This window comes from Leptodactylus fuscus, chromosome 1 (assembly GCF_031893055.1).
Source record: "Leptodactylus fuscus isolate aLepFus1 chromosome 1, aLepFus1.hap2, whole genome shotgun sequence".
NCBI classification, from domain to species: domain Eukaryota; kingdom Metazoa; phylum Chordata; class Amphibia; order Anura; family Leptodactylidae; genus Leptodactylus; species Leptodactylus fuscus.
Genome location: NC_134265.1, coordinates 190,811,367 through 190,831,731, shown reverse-complemented (window position 1 = coordinate 190,831,731; position 20,365 = coordinate 190,811,367). Strand labels below are relative to the sequence as shown.

Here is a 20,365-nt window from a genome sequence, read left to right as displayed (position 1 = left end):
CATCTGCCCTGTATAGAGCGAGCTCAGCGTGTGAGCTCGCTCCATACATCCCCATGCGACCCATGACGTACAGTTACGTCAAGAGTCGCTAAGGGGTTAACTTCTAATTTACTTGTATTAAAACAATGTATAACTATCCATAACCATGGGGCAGTCAAGCAAATTCAGCACTTCTGAAACTGAATATCACCAGTATTCTCTCCCCCTCCCAACCCCATCAATACCTGCCTTCCTGTCCGGAAACGGCTTCTCCTCTCTACCTCTCTTGAAGCGCCTGCGCAGTCTGTAGGTGATTGCAAGACATGCACAGTAGAGATGGCACTCCATTTCTACTGCGCAGGCCCCATAGGTACTTCTGATCTGTATGCAGCGTGTCCAGGCTGCGCACAGGGAAGAGGAAAGGTGGAGCCGGCTCCCAGAAAGGAAGATAGGTAAGTATGATACGGTGAGGGAGTGGGCTTAGATTGTTACTTTTGAAGGGCTAGTAGTGGGCAGGATAGCTTATCTAGGGAGACAGGGAGGGGGGCAGTGGCATAACTAGCAAAGACTGGGCCCACAGCAAACTTTTGACTTGGGAGTCCTCCCTTGGCATAGCGCACCCTTTCCTGGCCCCCAAAAAGTAAAACGCACCATTTACACACACTATAATTTCCCAAAGTGTCCTCCAGACAGTATAATGTCCCATAGCAGCCCCTCCACATGGTGTAATGTCTCATAGTGGCCCCTCCAAAGAGTATAATGTCCCACCGTGGCCCCTGCCCACACACTATTATGCCCCATAGTGTTCCTTCCACACAGTATTATTCCCCATAGTGACCCCTATACATATTATTATGCCCCATAGTGGCCCCTCCACACACAGTATTATGCCCATTAGTGGCCCCTATACACATAGTATTATGCCCCATAGCGGCACACCCATGAATAATTAATATACTCTGGGGTCTATCAGATCCCACAGCATAATGATCGGAGACCCAGGGGAAGATACAAACATAAGAAACACTGTTACTTACTTCTCTCTGGCTCTGGTGCACTCCCCGCTGCTTTCAGATCTCTTCAATGTCGGTACAGATGTCATAATGACTTAGCAACGCATAACGCTGGTCTGACCCACGAGATATCTGGAACGTCACCAAATAGGCCCGAAGACTGCTGGAGCACAGGAGAGGTAAATAAGTGTTTTTTTTATGTTCCCTCGCCTTCCCTGGCCCAATGGTCATTATACTCTGGGGTCTGAAAAGACCGGGCTCACTGTTTCATTTACCAATCCTCCCTTCTGATCACACCTCGCCCCGATTTTTAGGCAGCCACTGCATCAACTCTACAGCAGATGTTGCTAACATTGACACTGCTATCATTGAAGTCTGTTGTTTTTACACATAATAGCAACAAACTGAAATATCAATAGAATGACTGGTACAGACGTAGCACCAATTATCTTCCTTCTCCATTCCCCGTAATGTTAAAAACTAGATGGAAGCTTTCTTATGTCTTGTTTGTTTACTTTTCTAACTGGAAGAAAATCTTCTGTAGTTACTTCTTTCTATTCCATTAGAAATGTAAAATAAAACATCAATCCAGATGATACGAACAATGGATGTCAATGAAGGTAGTGCGAGCTTAGCCCAAGCTATAGTCTATTTACAAAGATGTAATTAAAATATTTTGTCTGGTTTTTTTTTCTCTGTAATATTTAAAATTTAGCAAAATAAAGTGATAAATACACTCTTTAACATTGAAATTGAAAAACCAAGAAGGAAAAGTCTTGGAATTATGAAAGTCAATAGACATGTTACATAAAAACAAAGTAGATGAGGGTGGATGAAGACACAGGTCTATAAAGTCTAACCTATAAGCCTATAGTGATGATCCAGAGGAAAGCAAAAAAAAAAAAAAAACCCAATAAGGGTGATGCCAATTGTCAAAGGGGAAAAAAAAACAAAAAAACAATGTAAAACCTTGTACCAACTTGTGTAACATACAGGCTGTCCTAGCATGTGCCACGAGTGCGACTGTCAGGGTTCAATTCACTCCACTCACTCAATACGGCACTCACCCTTCTCTCAGGCTGCAAACTGAGCATAAATCGCACTCCCACGCAGTCCTGGCACCCCTAAATACACACTGCTACCACTGTGGACTAGGACTAGAAGATTGCAAGGGGAATCCCCTGAAGAAGTGGAATATCTGAACAGAACAAAAACCTTTCAGTAGAGTGTTGATTGGAATACCTGTGGAGAGAGGGAGTGGTTATTAAAGGGGTTGTCTCATCTCAAGGATCCTATCTATAGTGGTAGCTTATGTAAATTGAAGATTTTTCCTAAATAGATTGCTTTAGAAATTCTGCTTTCTTTGCCTGCTATATGACCTTACTCCTTCCATTGTTTACTCAGTGTTGCTATAACCACGGACCTGGGAGATGGGACAAGTGACATCACTTACTCAGTGCCGACAGGACAATCGTTCAGCTAATTGCACTTTGCTGATAACGCTGAGTATTTTATCCCCCTATGTAAACACACAGATAACACTGAGTCTATCCTGTACAAGCATGTACATATTATCTGAGTTGCGGAAATATTGTGTGTCCCGTTCAGCAGCGGGAAGAGCAAGGAGAAATACAGGAAGCGAGAAGCAGATGCTGCAGGCAGCCTGGCTGATAAACTTAAAGGGGGTTTCCCATTTTAGTGTAATATGTCTGAGGTGCTGTTGTATCTACCAAAGAAATGGCCTAGCGTCCAGGCCAAAAGGAAACATAGGATTATTAAGAGCTGACAAGATAAGTGAAGAAAGGGTCGGGAAGTTGTACGGAAACCTGGACTGGCACCAAGGACAGGTTATCAGGCAAGGGTCTCATACTCCAGAGCAAACCCGAGAGGGTGTAGGGAGAGGTAAGGGAGGACTCAAGGCGAACAAACCTGGGGGCAGTTGAGCTAATTGGACAGCCCTGTAGTACAACACAAAGTTAGGAAGTGAAAACCACCAGCAGCAGTCTCCATAGGAAACAACAGGAGAGGTGTGCACGATGTATCGTGCAACAGTCTAATTAGCATATGAATAAAAAACGGATTTATTCAGAAACCACTGAGGCAATCTACATACTAAAGGTAGGTGTGGAATAGACTTTCTAAGGGTGCATTCACACTGAGTAAACGCTAGCTTATTTTGTAGAGTAAAATTACACTTGTAAATTTTGCTATCCCATTGACTTCAATGATATTTATTTACAAGTGTAAAAATACGCCTGTAAAAAATACGCCTGTAAAAAATACGCCTGTAAAAATACGCCTGTAAAATGTCATTGAAGTCAATGGGATAGCAAAATTTACACGTGTAATTTTACTCTACAAAATAAGCTAGCGTTTACTCAGTGTGAATGCACCCTAAAGCCTATGCAAGGATGTGATTAGTTAAAAATGACTTTTCCTAGTGATAGAGCCCCTTTAACCCCTTCCCGACATGCGCCGTAATAGTACGGCGCATGTCGGGTCTGTAACTATGGCGACCGCCCGGGAGCGGGGTGGCCGCCATAGCCGCCGGGTTTCTACTGCTTTAAGCAGTAGACAACCGACTCTAATGCCTCCGATCGGTCCCCGGACCGATCGGAGGCATTAACCCCTCCGGCGCCGCGGTCAAAGGCCCCGGAGGCGCCATTTTCCCAGCGGCGCATGGGCGCCGCCATTTTGCCCGGGATCGCCGGCTCCTGGAGCATGCTCCAGGGCTGACGTCCCGTTGCCATGACAGCCGGGAGCCTGTAGAAGGCTCCCAGGCTTGTCTGCAAATCCTCTCTTTTGCAGGCTGGTCTATGCAGCCTGCAAAAGAAAGGATGATTTTTTGCAATGCATTAGCATTGTAATGCATTGCATTAGTGATCAGACCCCCTGGGGTTCAACACCCCTAGGGGGTCTAATAAATGCAAAAAATAAATAAAAAAAAAAAAAAAAAAAGTAAAAAAAATATAAAAAAATATAAAAAGTATTAAAAGTTCAAATCACCCCCCTTTCCCTAGAACATATATAAAAGTAGTAAAAAACTGTGAAACATATATATGTTAGGTATCCCCGCATCCGAAATCGCCCGCTCTACAAATCTATAAAAATATTTTTCCTGTTCGGTAAACGCCGTAGCGGGAAAAATAGTCAAAAGTGCCAAACCGCCGTTTTTTCACTGTTTTGATTCTAATAAAAATTTGAATAAAAAGTGATCAAAGCAATAATATTTCCCGAAAATGGTAGAACTAAAAAGTACACCCGGCCCTGCAAAAAAAGACGGCCTATGCATCCCCGTACACTTACGTATAAAAAAGTTACGGCTGTCGGAATATGGCGACTTTTAGAAAAAATTTTTTTTAACACAGTTTTGGAATTTTTTTTAAGGGTCAAAATGTAAATAAAACCATATAAATTTGGTATCCCTGGAACCGTACCGAAACACAGAATATAGGGGACATGTCATTTTGGCTGCACAGTGAACGCCGTAAAACCAAAGCCCGTAAGAAAGTCGCAGAAATGCATTTTTTCTTCAAATCCACCCCATTCTGAATTTTTTTCTTGCTTCCCAGTACATTATATAGAATAATTAATGGTAGCATCATGAAGAAAAATTTGTCCCGCAAAAATTAAGACCTCATATGGCTCTGGGAGCGGAGAAATAAAAAAGTTATGGGGTTTAGAAGGAGGGGAGTCAAAAACAAAAATCAAAAAATGCCATTGGCGGGAAGGGGTTAAGGGATTGTAAAAATAAATAAATAAAGATCAATATGGGAGTCAGAAAGGGGTCAGCAGACACGCATAATGAGACTGGTAATATTGGTGGACAATACGGTATATCTTATCAGGATGTGAGGTAATAATCCCCTCGATCCCTAATAGAGAAAACTGAGTTCAGAGACTCCCAGCTCCTGAGTTTGCGAGCCAACATTTTATCCATCTTAGCATATCTGTAAAAAAGAGCCTGTGTCCAGTGTAAGGCCCTCTCCTTGCAAGACATGAGAAGGGCTCAAATATGAACTTTCAGGTCATAGATCTGCTTGCCCAGGTGCATGGAGACTGCATGTCAATCCATTCAAAGTGCCCATAATAAACTTTTTATGAGCCATCCACACCGATACCTCTTCTGAAGCATTAGTGGAGAAATATTAGCAAAGATCTAGCTCAACCTGGAGCTTCATGGCAGGCTCATAAAGGATAGACTCATTAAGCCTCCGTCTATTAAATGGTATTGTAATTTAAAGTCACTAAAGACTGCATTGTGGTCAGACCAGGATGAATGTAAATGCATTGAATATAGGAGGTAGGGTAATGAAAGGGTATTCGTAAGAATCTTATCAATTCTTGAATATGTATGATGAACTTGTGAATAATACGAATAGCCTCGCCAAGTATCAGCCCAAGAGTAGGTGCGGAATAAATGCTTCAAGGAATTCTTATCTTTGTGAGAGAGTGCTTTCCAGGTAGGAGACATACTATCTATATCAGGATTAAGAGTAAAATTAATATCCCTACACCATATCAATCTCCGAAAGGAGATTCTCTGCAATTGAGAGCAGACAGCGCAAACTGTAATTGAAATGTTGGACGGCCATAACTATTGACAATACAAAGGGATGCTAGATAAATCCTAGATAATTGAGCATGAAAATAGGAGGGGTGTGTGAGATGGTGACAGGGAAAGTTCTAGAAGGGCGCTATATTTCCCCCAGATTCCTCACATATGTGTGGTGAGTGAGGGTAACACAGGGCTGTATCAAAACCTCACCTGTGATTAACCACTTCTTGTCCTACTGCAGGAAGGAGCTCATGCACAGGTGGGAGCTGGGGCTCTTCAAGGCCCTATAAAATCCTGTTAAAACCTCAGTCCTGGGCAGTTCCTGGGGGAGAGAGGAGGTGCCGGGTCCTGTCACAACAACCTGACCTCTGGTGAGAGCTGTTTGGTTTTGGTTTTTCGTGTGGCTGGAGGAAGCCACACGTATAGTCAGTGTTTCTGTGTTTAGTTAGTAGCTCAAGTGAGCAGGTTTTGTTTTATTGTTTTTGCCTGAAGTTAAGGCCTGTTTTTGTTTCTGTCAGTTTTTGAAAAATAAACGTACAGGGTAAAACCTGTTTGTACCAGATTTTGGTGTGTCTGTCTCTGACTTTCTAGGCCGCTGCTGCTACCGCTGAGCCTACTCCCCCACAGGTGTGAGGACCGTGAGAAGGCACAGCATCATTTAAGGGGAGAGTTATACCGCCTCACATTATTGGATAAAACTCTAGTCATGGAGAACGAACTTGAAATACTGTAAAAAACCACCAGTACAGATCACAACAATAGTCGAGTAGTCAGTATTATAACAATTAGTAGTGGTGTGGTGTGCTTTCTCCCTTGGGGAAACAGAAGAAAGCATGGGGAAACCTAAAACACTAAAACAAACAAAACCAGGACTACAAGCCCAGAGGATATTGAGATAGGGAAGCAGTCCGATTAGGGAACAAACCCCTTGAAATCTCATAGAGAAGGCAACGCTAAACCCTCAGACATCGAACTACTAGTAGTATCATAATGTAAAGAAAACGGGAACCACCCGTAAACAGGCAAGTAAGAACAGGTCCAAGCATATCAAAAGGTTCCTAGAGTCTAAAAAAAGAAAAAGGGAGAAGTCCAAAAGACCAAAAATAGAAAAAATCTTGTCAACACAGCGGGCAAGTTGAAGAGGTTGTGCAACTTCTCACAGTCTGCCACGCTCTAGTCAATCAGAAAGTACGTTGAGGTATGGATTGATCGTTCTATGGGATACCTGCCCTTCTTGCTTTTTTCCATTGATTTAGCAAAGATAAGTTATGTGTAAATGAAAGTGCAAATGGGAATCCCCATCTATATTTAATCTGTGCAGACTGCAATGCTAAAGTGATTGGTCAATTAGCTCACCTCCAGGCAAGTGTAGCCTGGCTTAAATCAGTTTACAGTTGTACCGTCCCTGATAGGTCTGGTAATGCTGGGTTCTCTCGAGCAGCAGTAATTATCAGGTAGAGAAGTCCACATGATGAAGTTTAAGGACCACATCCCTAGAGGTATCAGCATTTCGAGGGTTGCCAATGCACAGTGTATCCTGGTAATGTGCAAGATGGTGGGGTTGGCCTGTGGACACAGCGATGAAAACAGGTTCATAGCTGTCTCCCAAAGATCGGTAAAAGACACAGGTAGGCCCCTGATCATAATATTCCCCCTACAGGATCTGTTCTCGAAGTCCGCACAGCATAGTTCAAGTTCCTCTATATGAGCAGTATGGTGTTTGTCTGAATTGATCTTCCTCAAAGGCATTGGCTGTTTAATCCATATGGTGTTGTAAGTCTGAAGTACACTAGATGACATTTTGCAATTGTTGTGCAAAAGTGGCCAAGGCCAAGTTTAGCTCAATACGAAAATTCTCCTGAATGCTCTTCAAAAAGTCCACCGTAGCAATTACAGAGGCCGGTGGGGCCAATATTAAAGACCGCGTCAATTGAAATGGCTGTGGCATAGCTGGAAATTGTGAGGTAGGTTGTTGGCAGAGCAACTTCGCAATAGAAAGGCTATTCGGTGAGTCATTTTTTTCTTTTTTCTGATAGGGTGATAGTCTAAGACAGAGGCAAATGCCGTTGAGTAAGGTGCAGACAGTCACCTGAAACATTAGATAGTTACCATCCGAGGTACGGAGCTCAGAGAAGCATGTTTGTGCTTAGAAAGCTCCGCGCATGCACCGTCATGTCCTATTTTTTTTTTTTAAATCAGGAAATTCACATTGTTTATTACAAAAAAATCCCCAGACATGAATAGCCCCATAGACACTCATCGTTTTGAAAACACCCATTTATCACTGTTGTGAACAAGATGTTTCTTGTAGGAAGATAGTATGTTTACATGCCTGCAAGTCAGTATAATTTTCCGTTTATGTGCCTATAGATGTATCTGCATATACACATTATATGACTGTAATCCAATGCAGTAAAACACCAGCATTTATCCATGGTATTGTAAAAAAAAATAACAATTATAGATTAAAAACCAACTGTATAAATGTAAATGCGTGCGCAACCAGTGGCGTAACTAGGAATGGCGGGGCCCCGTGGCGAACTTTTGACATGCCACCCCCCCCCCCCCCCCCGCATTCCTGCGTGCTCTATTATGCCCCATAGTGGCCCCTGCACACACTATTATGCCCCATTGTGGCCCCAGGACACGCTATTATCCCCATTGTGGCCCCAGGACACGCTATTATCCCCATTGTGGCCCCAGGACACGCTATTATCCCCCACTGTGGCCCCAGGACACAATATTATCCCCATTGTGGCCCCAGAACACGCTATTATCCCCCACTGTGGCCCCAGGACACACTATTATCGCCCATTGTGGCCCCAGGACACGCTATTATCCCCATTGTGGCCCCAGGACACGCTATTATCCCCCACTGTGGCCCCAGGACACGCTATTATCCCCCACTGTGGCCCCAGGACACGCTATTATCCCCCATTGTGGCCCCAGGACACACTATTATCCCCCATAGTGGCCCCTGCACACACTATTAAGCCCCATAATGAACACCCATGAACAATTATTATACTCTGGGGTCTTTTCAGACCCCAGAGTATAATATTCGGAGACTGAGGAGGGGATACAAACATAAAAAACACTGTCAGTTACCTATCCCCGGATCCGCTGCAGTCCTTGGTGGTGTTTTTCAATGACGTCACACAACTAGGCCCAATGCCCGTATGGAGCGCAGAGAGTTAAGTAACACGTTTTTTTTTTTATGTTCTCTTACCTCTCCCAGGTATCCGATCATTATACTCAGGGCTCTGAAAAGACCTCCGAGTATAATAATGATTTTTGTGGGGCCCGTGGTGTCACTTACCGATCCCGGCCCCTTCCAGGATCGGTAAGTAAATAGGGCCCATTACCATCTGGAGTAACTCCAGCTGGTAACGGCCTATTAAGAAAAAAAACAAAACAAAAAAAACCACAGTGGTAGTGGCTATAAGCCGGGCCCCTAATGTCCCAGGCACTGTGGCAGCTGCTACCCCTATTACCCCGGTAGTTACGCCACTGTGTGCAACCTAAACTAAAAATTTATGTTGAAAGAAAAACATAGGGTCCAATAAAATTGGATATGGTGCTTTTATATTTCCTGTTTGCTGGTTCAATACATACAACATTAAAAACATAGAAATCTCCATCAGGTAGTACTAGTACTAATAATAACAAACTCTGTGGAATCCTAACCTTGTAACACAGAACTGCAAATGCAATTCTACAGGCCTCAGAACTGCAGTCTAAGGGTGCATGCACACTACGTAACGCCGGGCGTGTATGAGAGCCGTACACGCCGGCGTTACAGCAGGGCTGCCGAACACTTCCCATTCACTTCAATGGGAGCGCTCGTAAACGCCGCTGTTACGAGCGCTCCCATTGAAGTGAATGGGAAGTGTTCGGCAGTCTGCTGTAATGCCGGCGTGTACGGCTCTCATACACGCCCGGCGTTACGTAGTGTGCATGCACCCTAAGGCTGTGTGATGTCATTTTATTTGATGGATGTCATATGGCATTAATTTAGTGAATGGGGGGCTATTCAGATGGCTCATATAGGGTCATGTCCTATTTTTATCCATTTTCACAGATCCCACCATACACTCAAAAGTCGTGAAAACGGGTAACCCTTGGGTACAAGATGGCCACGAAAAATTTACGTTTTTCACAGCCATTTTGCACCTCTTTCATGTGAATCTAGCCTAAGGTGACAAAATCTGGGATCAATCATCCTTACACCAGGCAATCTACTGTGTTTCTCCAAAAATAAGACAGTGTCTTATATTAAATTGTCGCCCTACCTATAGGACCTGTCTTATTTTCGGGGTACATCTTATTACAACCGGCAGTCATGCCGGCACTTCCTTAGCGGAGCGTCAGCATAACTGCCGGTTGTAGGTAGTGTAGGGGAGGGGGGGAAGGTATCCTACTTACCTTTCCCATCTTCCTAGCAGCGCTGGTGCTGCTGTTCTTCCCGGAAGTGATGGGCGGGTCTTAGCGAGGCTCTTGGGGGCGGGGCTTAGTGGAGCTTTCGTGGGCGGAGCTTAGCAATCCCCACTTCACTGACACAGCAGTCGGCTAGATGCCGTGCTCTGTGCTCCGTGTGCACAGCAAAGCCGGCTGCTGTCTCTACTGTATGCCGGCTGCTGCCTCTGGGATGAGCTGGGAGAGCTCATCCTACAGAAGCAGGGACAGTGGACACAACAGCAGAGGCAGCAGCCGGCTTTGCTGTGCACACGATTTTTGGGCAGGCCTTATTTTCGGGGGGTGCCTTATATTAGGCAATTCAACAGAAATCCCCCGCATGCCTTACTTTCGGGGGTATCCTACTTTTGGTGAAACACGGTAGAAGCACTTTATGCCACAGGTCAGCATTTTCCATCAGTGATTGTGTGCCAAAACCAGGAGCGGGATAAAAAAAAAAAAAAAAAAACATTGGTGCTGGTATATATATTTTTTTCCTCCTGAACACAACTGGTTAATGATAGGTCTTTCCCTGCTGCAGCATATTTCTTAAAAGCTGAACCTCACACCCAGGGAAACAGAGCAGGATCAATAATAAAAGACAACGGCCGGCTGTTACAGTAAAAGAAGGTCCATAAACTAATGAATCAGCAATAGAATATCTCTATCCATTACCAATACATAACAGGGCACTTACTTGGGATTGAACTGGAGCCAGTGCTGCAGAGCTGAAACCAGAGACATGGATGTTTGCCAGCTACAAAAGACCCAATATCATTATTAACCCCTGAGCAGCATTAGAGGCCAAAAAAAAAAATTATACCAATCTTTTCATTATACTAGTATTGACATTGAAACATGCTACTTACTTACAAAGCACACTCATGTTTAAATGTGCACATTTCTGTGTAAGGAGGTAGCATATCCCTGCATACATGTGCACATTTCTACTTCCTTGCATAGAAATGTGCACATGTATGCAGGGGTAGATAGAGCCAACTTCACTTACATTATTAAAAAGTAGACAAAAAAGAAAACCTTAGATGCCAGTACACTTTTCAGGTATATTGGCCGTTAGTTATTGTCATACTCTGGATGTATGTACTCCAGGCTTTCCTACCGGTAGGAGAGAACATTGCTTTTCAGCACAACCTTGTGCTGACCACCCACCTCCCAACTGGGGGTATTTGACTGCCACTGTACTAGAAAGTGGTTACAGTTCACAACCAAGGAGAGGTGGACTGAACCTGCAAGTGGCTCTTTCCACGGATTTATGGAAAACCACCACTTACTCTGTACTTAGGAGGTACTCAATTTTCCCAAGTAGTGGTCCTAGAGTTGAATTTCACCCATCAGACATTTATGGCACATACTTTCATTATATATCAGCAATGTCTATGGTGGGAAAACTCCTTAATAGGTATATGCAATAAGCTGGTAACAGGTTATAATTAGTCAGGGAACGTGAAACAAGATTGTAAATCCTTAAGGCTGAGGTCCCACTTTGCGGAAACGCAGCTTTCTTTGCTGCAGATTTTGTTGCAGTATTTTGAGCCAAAGCTGGCTGCTGCCTCTGGGATGATTATATATATATATATATATATATATATATATATATATATATATATATATATATATCATTCCTCTTGTAGCCATTCTTAGCTTTGGATCAAAAAAACGCAACAAAAAAAGCAGTATTTCCACAACATGGGACCTTAGCGTGAAAAAGATGCATGTCTATTTATCCAGGAGGTAACTAACTCTACCATCAGATTTACCTGGTGCAGCCATCCAAAGAAGGGCATACATTAAAATGAACACAAAGAGAGAATCTCCTCTTTCACAAAGTAGATAGTAAAAGTTATCAACTACTCTCCATTGATATGAAAAGAAAACAAGATGACCACAAGTTGTCTTTAGATAACTAAGAGTTTACTCTGGAACAAACAGAGCTTCCATATGTCACCAACTTGGTTTACAAGCCAAAACTGGCACCGGTAACAGTAAAGATATTCACATAAGCATAATACACAAGACTGGATTTAAAGTGGGAAGTAACATCCCAGCTATGACTGGTGGACAGTCAATGATTTCCTTCCTTTTAACATCCTGCGAAGGATCACCTCGATGCCACCTCTTGTACTTAAGCGCTTTTCCCATCCATGAGTCCTTCGACGCTTCAAGAATTTAGGTTGGTATTCCATACCCCTCTTCTTGGTCCGGACTGGCAGTGAACTCAAGTTTGAAGGTAAAGTTCGGGAAAGTATCCCACTGCCTGAGGAAGTGACTTCTGTCTGATTGAAGCCCCGGAACAAACTTACAAAGGTTCTATGTTGTGCACAGAAGGCAGGTATTGGAGCCCTCAGTGTAATAAACCTTTAATAGAAAAGGGAATAATTAATATTTACATAGAAGGTACAACAGAGAGCAACATCAAATTTGTTTCCAACTGCAATCTTCTCTCAAAGGGGATGTTTTTCTTTGGCCTATCCCTTAAACACGCCATTTAAAAAGATGTCTACAGATTATTAATTAATTCACTTCTTCCTGTGTTTTTTTGAAGCTAGACCTGGAGTTTCTGGGCTGATTTTGATCTTAAGTCATATGAACGGAACAAGCCCCCACCCCGGCTCATGCAAAAAGTGTAGTTGGGAAAAAGAGAAAAAAAAAAGGAAGAGGAGGAAACCGGGAGAAAGCAGAGAGACCCAAGGATAGGGGGCTTGTTCCAATCATGGGAATCAGCGTTGGAACCAGTCCTGAACTCCCAGGTCCAGCTTCAAAAAGTCACTGAAAGAAGTGAATTAAATTTACGCTCCCTAGACAACCCCTTTCAAGTTTGTAAAAGTAATCAGAACCCCCTCTGGGACACAGGACATAGCAAACACAAAGTATTGCGAGTGAGCATTGCAGCCCACACTATCACAAGGAAACAGCTGATCTGTGGGGATCCAAAAGGTCAGACCTAACTGATCCAAAATAGATGTCCTATCCTATGGATGGGATATCAATTTTGAAAAGCTGAATAACTCCTTTAGTTTTAGGTGCATGCCCACCTTTGAACTGTGCAATATGTCATTTCTTAAAGGGATGCTATCATTAAAATGACATTTTTTGTCCCTAACACGTAGGAGTAGCCTTAAGAAAGGCTATTCTTGGCGCCGCCGTTCAGTAGAAATCCCGGTTTTCTTCGGTATGCAAATGAGTTCTCTCTTAGCACTGGGGGCGCCCCCAATGCTGTGAGAGAACTCTCCAGCGACGCCTCTAACTTCTTCTGGAACGCCCTCTCCCTGTGTCTTCTTCCGTCCTGGGTTTTAATCTTCTAGGCCTCGGGCAGAGCAGACTCTGCATGCCCATGGGCACAAGAAAAATGGTTGCTTACACAGTAAGCTGTGTAAGTGGCCACAAGAAAATGGACTGCCATAATCTTCTCTGTAAGCAGGGGTTGTAGTGGAGCAGTTGTAATCCTTCTTAGGGTAAATCCACAGAGAGTTTTTTTGCAGGAGTATTTTTGAGGTGGATCCACATATTTTAAAAAAAACAACAAAAAACAAAAAACAAAAACTATAGAGAAAATACAAAATCTTCATGATCCATTTTCAGATAGAAAATGCAAAATCCATTGAAATGAATGGGAGAGGAAAGAATGCAAAAAACAAACAAACAAAACTTTCAATGGGCTTTGCAAGGCGGAATCAGCATGAAGATAGATCATGACACTTTTTCCAGCCAGAGGAAAAATTTGCTACTCACTCCCATTGAAATGAATAGGAGAGTTGGGATGAGGCCACCTGCAAAAATCACCCAGGGAATCCTGACAGGAATCTCCATTAGAGATAAGCGAACACTATTCGAAACGGCCGTTTCGAATAGCACTGTTTCGAATAGCACGCACTCATAGGAATGAATGGAAGTGGCCGGCACATAGACTTTGCCGGCGGCCAGCCGCTTAACCCCCTGCGTGCCAGCTGCGTCCATTTATTCCTATGGGTGCGTGCTATTCGAAACGGGAGTTTTGAATAGTGTTCGCTCATCTGTAATCTCCATGATCACCCTCAGCTTTAAAGGGAGTATGTCACAAGGTTGGAGCATATTTCCCCATGAAAATGTGTACCTTTGTTGCTGAGATATTTATTTATTTCACAATATGCAAATGAACAATCTGGAGCATGGAGGAGAGCTCCATTGCTCAAAGCTAGAACACCCCAAACTACTCTAAGGCCGGGGCCCCACGGGACGTAATAAATGCCGCGATTTGCCCGCAGCAGAGACGCTGCGTGAAAAATCGCAGCATTTTACAGTGCAAGCAAAGGGGATGGGATTCATGCGAATCCCATGCCCACTTTGCTGAAAAAAACGCAGTGCGGACACTGCGATTTGCAAAGCTGTTGCAGCTTTGCAAATTGCAGCATGTCAATCATATCTACGGAAACGCCGGCGGCTTTCCCGTAGATATAATGTTAAGAGAAAGTCCGCAGAGTAAACCTCTGTGAACTTTCTCTTCAAAGCGCTGCGGAAAGAACTGCAATGCGATCACGCAGCGGTTCTTTCCGCAGCGCTTTAGTGCTGAGAATACGGCCCATGTGGCCTTAGCCTAAGTTGACACAGGGCTTTTTGGTCCGTAATCTGAGGCGGAGGCCGCCTCAGGTTCCGGACCAAAAAACGGGTAGCCACGACTGAATGCCGATGCACTGCATTGGCATCAAGTCGCGCACTCAGCTCCAGATTAAGCCCAATGAATTGGCCTACTCAGGAGTGTCTTCAGGCTAAATTGTGAGGTGAATCGGCCTGAACAATGAGCATCTCGCTTATGTTTTCCGGGAGACGAAAGAAACGGCTCCCGGAAAAGAGACCTGACTGACTCCCATTGATTTCACCGCACATGCGGTTTTATATACCGCCAGAAAGCCAACAGTACGCTGAATTTTCTGCGCCCTGGGGCTGGAGATACCAGTGCAGTTAGTGTCGACACCAATGTCTGCCCACTGTCATAAGTGTGTTCCTGACAGTCTAGCTAGGCTATGAGGAACATCTCTGCTGACAGTTCTCTAACATAGCCACCAGGCCTTTTAATACAACAATAATAATATTAGGCTGGGCGGCCTCTTTAAAGCCTTTTACCACTAATTTGCAAAATTTGAAAATGGAGCTGTGATGTAGAATTAAGCTCTACTGACGCTAGGTTCACACTAGCGTTCGGCAGTCCGTTCTGTGGTTTCCGTCTTCTGCATGCAGAAGACGGAAACCTGTCAGATTGGGTCCGGCCGTGAGCGTTTTATGCTCTCCGCCGCAAAACCGTTTTTTTAAAATCGGACACAGAGTACTGCATGTCTGGTTTAAAAAAAAAACGGTTTTGCGGCGGAGAGCATAAAACGTTCACCAACGCTCACGGCCGGACATCTTTCAAACCCATTCAAATGAATGGGTTAGAAAGAGTCCTGCAGGTTTCCGTCTCCTGCCCCTGTTTTGTGCAGGAACAGAAACCTGCAGAACGGAGACTGGACGTGGATGTGAACGAGCCCGTAGATCACATTTTTTTAACAGATGTAAAAAACGGATGAATGGCCATCCGTTTACATAGACATCAATGTTTACAAAAAAAAAAAAAAAAAAACCACACAGATCCACTGCTGTCCTTTTTTTTTTGGACGGACAAAAAAGTATATACTACATATATGATTTTTTTTAAAAATGACGCATATGTAAATAGCTATCCATTTGTGCCCGATTGTAGATCTGTTAAATGGATGTAAACTAACGTGATCTGAATATAGCTTTAAAAAGTGGAAAGTGTAGGTGGAGCCCTTCAAAGTACTGTCATTAGTTTGATATCAGATTTTCCTACTGACAGACTCCCTATCATCATCTTCCCTTCTACAGGATACTGAACCTATGCAGACAACTACACAACGCCATAAAGTAGATGCTAGAATGTAGTGGGTAAAATAAAGGTCATAGACAGAACAAGATGCCTCCCTAACTGTATATATGGCTATAGCTATCACAGAGTCCCTGCACCCTGTGTACACTGACTATATGACCTTCTCTCACCTGCCAAGCGCGCCCCACATCGCCATGATGCCAAAGTAGATACTACTTCCTAGTCAGCGAAAGGACCTGTGATGACGTCACGACCATGTGATCAGACTGGTATGGGCGGAGTTATTGTGAATCGTCCTGCACAGCATAAGCTGCGCTGAGCGGAGACTGCTGAGAGGTAGGAGGCGTGTGTGAGTGTGTTAGTGTGTATACATATCCTACACACCCATATCCCTCTCTATTTTATACACAGCCTTACATATACCTCTCTCTACTTCTGGGAATGGGGAGACGTGGGTGGAGGCTGCATGAGGTAAAAGAGGGGGAGTGGGGGTGCAAGCTGTGTGAGAATTAGAGGGAAAAGTGGGGGTGCAGGCTGTGTAAGAAATAGAGGGAGATGAGGGGGTGCAGGATGAGTAAGGATGGTGGGAAATAAATTACAGGTTGTGTTGGAGAGGGAAACATGGTTTGAGAGAAGGGGAATTGGGGTGCTGGCTGCATGAGGGTGTGGGAAATGAGTTTTTGGGTTGTGTGACAAAAGGCGCAATCTTACTAGGGGAATATTTAAATGGAGTCTATCATTTGAAACACACATTTGTAACTAATAGCAACATGCCCGTGTGTTTTTCGAATGATAGACTCTCTTTAAAAAATGAGGGGAAAAGGTGTCTGCTGCAGTAAATTATTCTTCATGCGGCTTGTGCAGAAGTCACAATACTGCTATTCAGGTTTCATAGACTACAAACACTAGCACTTTAAAAGCAGGGCTTGAAGTTGCCTTAAAGGGGCTCTATCATCACATTTTAGTGTTCTGAGATAAAGATATGCCTGAATAGCCTATAAAAAAGCTATTCAGGTGCTGTTAGTCGTTTTTAAAAGGACCCCTCCCCCCATTTTTTTTTTTTTTAAATTACCTTTGAAATAGTTATGTAAATCACTGTCTTTGTGCACGGTGGGTGTTCCGTGCACCCCCCAGCATCATCTTGCTTTTGCTGCATAACTCCTGCTCCTTTTTCTTCACCGCCTCCAGCATTGTCCTTCCCAGTGGTTCCTATTGAAATTTTGCGTGCGCGCAGTGGTGCTTCCTCCGGAGTGCTACTGCGCACACTCCAGCACCAGCTTGCAATGTTCTTTACAGGAAAATGGCGCTGGAGCATGCGCAGTAGCACTCCGGAGGAAGCACTACTGTGTGCACGCAAAATTTCAATAGAAACTGCCGGGAAGGACAATGCTGGAGGCAGTGAAGGAGGGGTTATGCAGCAAAAGCAAGATGACACTGGGGGGTGCATGGAACGCCCACCGTGCACGAAGAGAGTGATTTACATAACCATTTCAAAAGTAATTTAAAAAAAAATGGGGGGGGGGGTCTTTTTAAAAACGACTAACAGCACATGAATAGACTTTTTATAGGCTATTCAGGCATATCTTTATCTCAGAACACTAAAATGTGATGATAGAGCCCCTTTAATTTACTGTGACCTTCCTTATTTTTCCCTTTCCTTTTTGTTTCTTGTCTTGTCTTATGTTTTCCCCTTAATATGTACTTATTTGAGAATTAATGTAATTTTACTGCCATCAGGAATTTTAGGGTCCCATATCAGGGAAAATTTGTGGGACCCTTCTCTCTGATTTATCTTAGTTACCTGTACTATGGACCTCACACAATATATAACATTACCAAGTGCCTTCCACACTATATTGTTCCTACCATATCATGCACAACCGTGGTTGGAAGCCTCAAACCTCTTCATTAATAAAGGTGGGCAAACTCCACAAGATGTGCTTCAATGAATATTCATCAGTCGTCCACACACACACACATCCCCGAGGATCGTTTTGGGGAATTATACTCCTCGGACTCCAAATCATAATACAGCTAGGTCCAGAAATATTTGGACATTGACACGAGTTTGGAATTTTAGCTGTTTACCAAAACATATTCAAGATAGTTATATAGAGTCTTACAGTGCAGACTCTCAGCTGTAATTTGAGGGTAGTCACATCCTTGTTGTAGGAAGGGTGTAGGAATTCTTACCTAGTTCTGGAACAGCATTCTTTGGACAGATGAAACTAAGGTCAACCTGTACCGGAATGATAGGAAGAAGAAAGTCTGGAGAAGCCCAGAGAAGGTTAGTATAGGTATTTCTTATCCAGTCACCTCCCCTGGCCTGGCATCTATTGGAAAGGATCCTGGAAACATCTATGAGCAATATGTATAGTGGTCAGGGAACCAAGCTTTCCCCGACTACTATCGTTACATCATTAAAGCACACTGCATCCTCTGTAAAACCTGGTGGAGGCAGTGTGATGACATGGGCATGCATGGCTTCCGATGGCACTGGTTCACTAATTTTTGATGATGTGACAGCTGGATGAATTGTCATGTACAGGGATATACTTTGTGCTCAGATTCAACCAAATGCAGCAAGCTTCACAGTACAGATGGACAATGACCCAAAACATACAAGAGTTTTTAAGGGCAAATATGTGAGTCAGCCATTGCAGAATATTCCAATCGTCAAATCTCAATCTGATTGATCATGCCTTTCACTTGTTTAAAGGGGTATTCCCATGTACATAATCATATCTATATTTGTAGATAAAAGTTAAACATTTTTGAAATTATAAGTATTTAAAAATTCTGCAGAGTTTAAGATTTTCTCTAACCATCTTAGCGGCGACAGTCTGTTATCTTGATCGGTTGCAAATGGATACGACCACAAATGCAGAAACTTTCTATGGTCTGGGACTTGTCAGGAACCCAGCTATGATTTTCTTATTGTAGCTGAGTTATCAGGCAGGGACTCTACATGTATCAGAAGCCACAATAAGGAAATCATGGCGGTTTTTCTGACCTTAGAAAGGTCCTGCATTCATTGTCATATCCACTGGCAACCAATCAAGACAACAGACTGTGACCACAAGATAATTAGAGAAAATGTAAAAAATTTTTGCAAAATGTTTAATTAGTTATAGTTGCAAAAATGTCTACCTTTTAATTATCTCCAAATTTAATAATGGTTATGTTCGTGGGAATACCCCTTTAAGACAAAACTTTCGGCAGAAAGACCCACAAACAAACAACCACTGAAGTTGGTTGCAGTAAAGGCCTGGCAAAGCATCACAAAGAAAAAAAAACAGCATTTGGTGATTTCCATGAGTTCCAGACTTCATGCAGTCATTGCCTGTAAAGGATTCTCTACAATATATTAAAAATTAACATTTTATTTATGTTAGTATTAAATTGTCCAATTACTTTTGAGCCCCTGGTATGAGAAGGCTTTGTAGAAAAATGGTTGCAATTCCTAAAGGTTACCCAGGATATTTTTGTTCAACCACTTGCATTAAACCAGAAATCTCACTTCAATTAAATCTCAGCTCCCTGCCTTATCATTGTAGGCAACATTGGCAGCCTTAGGACAGTGATGAGCTAAATTTGGGACAGCAAATATAGCACTGTCCCAAGGAGTCCCCCGCTACCATAGGGCCCAGTGCATGTGCACCATTGGCCCTATGATTAAAGTGGCCCTGACAGTTATAGTAATTGTTTCCCTGTTTAACTAGTGAGCTCTCAGCATTATTATACCTACATATAATTTATTTCCATTGCTGCAAACTTTGTACTCTTTCTTGGTGAAAAATACTCCTCTGTGGCTAAAATACTTCTGATAAGAGAAATAGTTTTACTCTTCTGGAACGATAAAAATATTGTAACCTGTGGGCCTATACCTCAGATGTCACAGGGAATTCTGTACTCTTCTCTGGTTTTAATGTATTTTTTAATTGTATGACAAAAAAACTAAAACCGTGTTTACATTTTTGTGGGGTTTTTTTTCTTTCTTTCTATGTTAGTATGGCTAGAAGAACTAGATGTCCATGGTGTGAATACCCCAGTACAAGGTCACTAGGTGCCAGTTCTTTAGACTGATGATGTCCAGGGTTCAGCCTTTTGTCCTGTAATATATTTTTTGGAAGAAAAGGACCAGCCTCCAAAGGAAAAGCCAAAGACCAGCGCTAGCCCATATACAATAAAGGACTTTATTAAGCACAACGCGTTCCGGGCCAGGATGCCCTCTCAAGTGCAGATAAATCTTAAAACAACCACATACATTTACTTCATTAACATAAAACTCAAGGTACATACAAATATTCCAGATTAAAAAATGAAGAAACTCTTTCATAGTTATTCAATTTCATTGAAAATTGATAATTATAGTCACTGGAGTAAAATGGGGGATACAAATACATAAATAGATAAAAGAACAAACATATAAACAAATGGAAAATAATATGTATATACAGTATATGTATTGAATAGAAAAGG

At 42.9% G+C, this 20,365-nt stretch overlaps 1 protein-coding gene across 1 annotated transcript; it reads right to left on the bottom strand.

The window, feature by feature from the left end:
- Positions 1–11,915: 11,915 nt before the first annotated feature.
- MRPL34 (mitochondrial ribosomal protein L34) lies at positions 11,916–16,150 on the bottom strand. The gene is made up of 2 exons (XM_075264074.1): positions 16,054–16,150; positions 11,916–12,381 (listed from the first exon to the last, which is right to left on the bottom strand). Exons 1-2 carry the CDS (start codon positions 16,077–16,079, stop codon positions 12,072–12,074), a joined length of 336 nt encoding a protein of 111 aa, XP_075120175.1. The 5' UTR covers positions 16,080–16,150; the 3' UTR covers positions 11,916–12,071.
- Between the last annotated feature and the right edge of the window lie 4,215 nt (positions 16,151–20,365).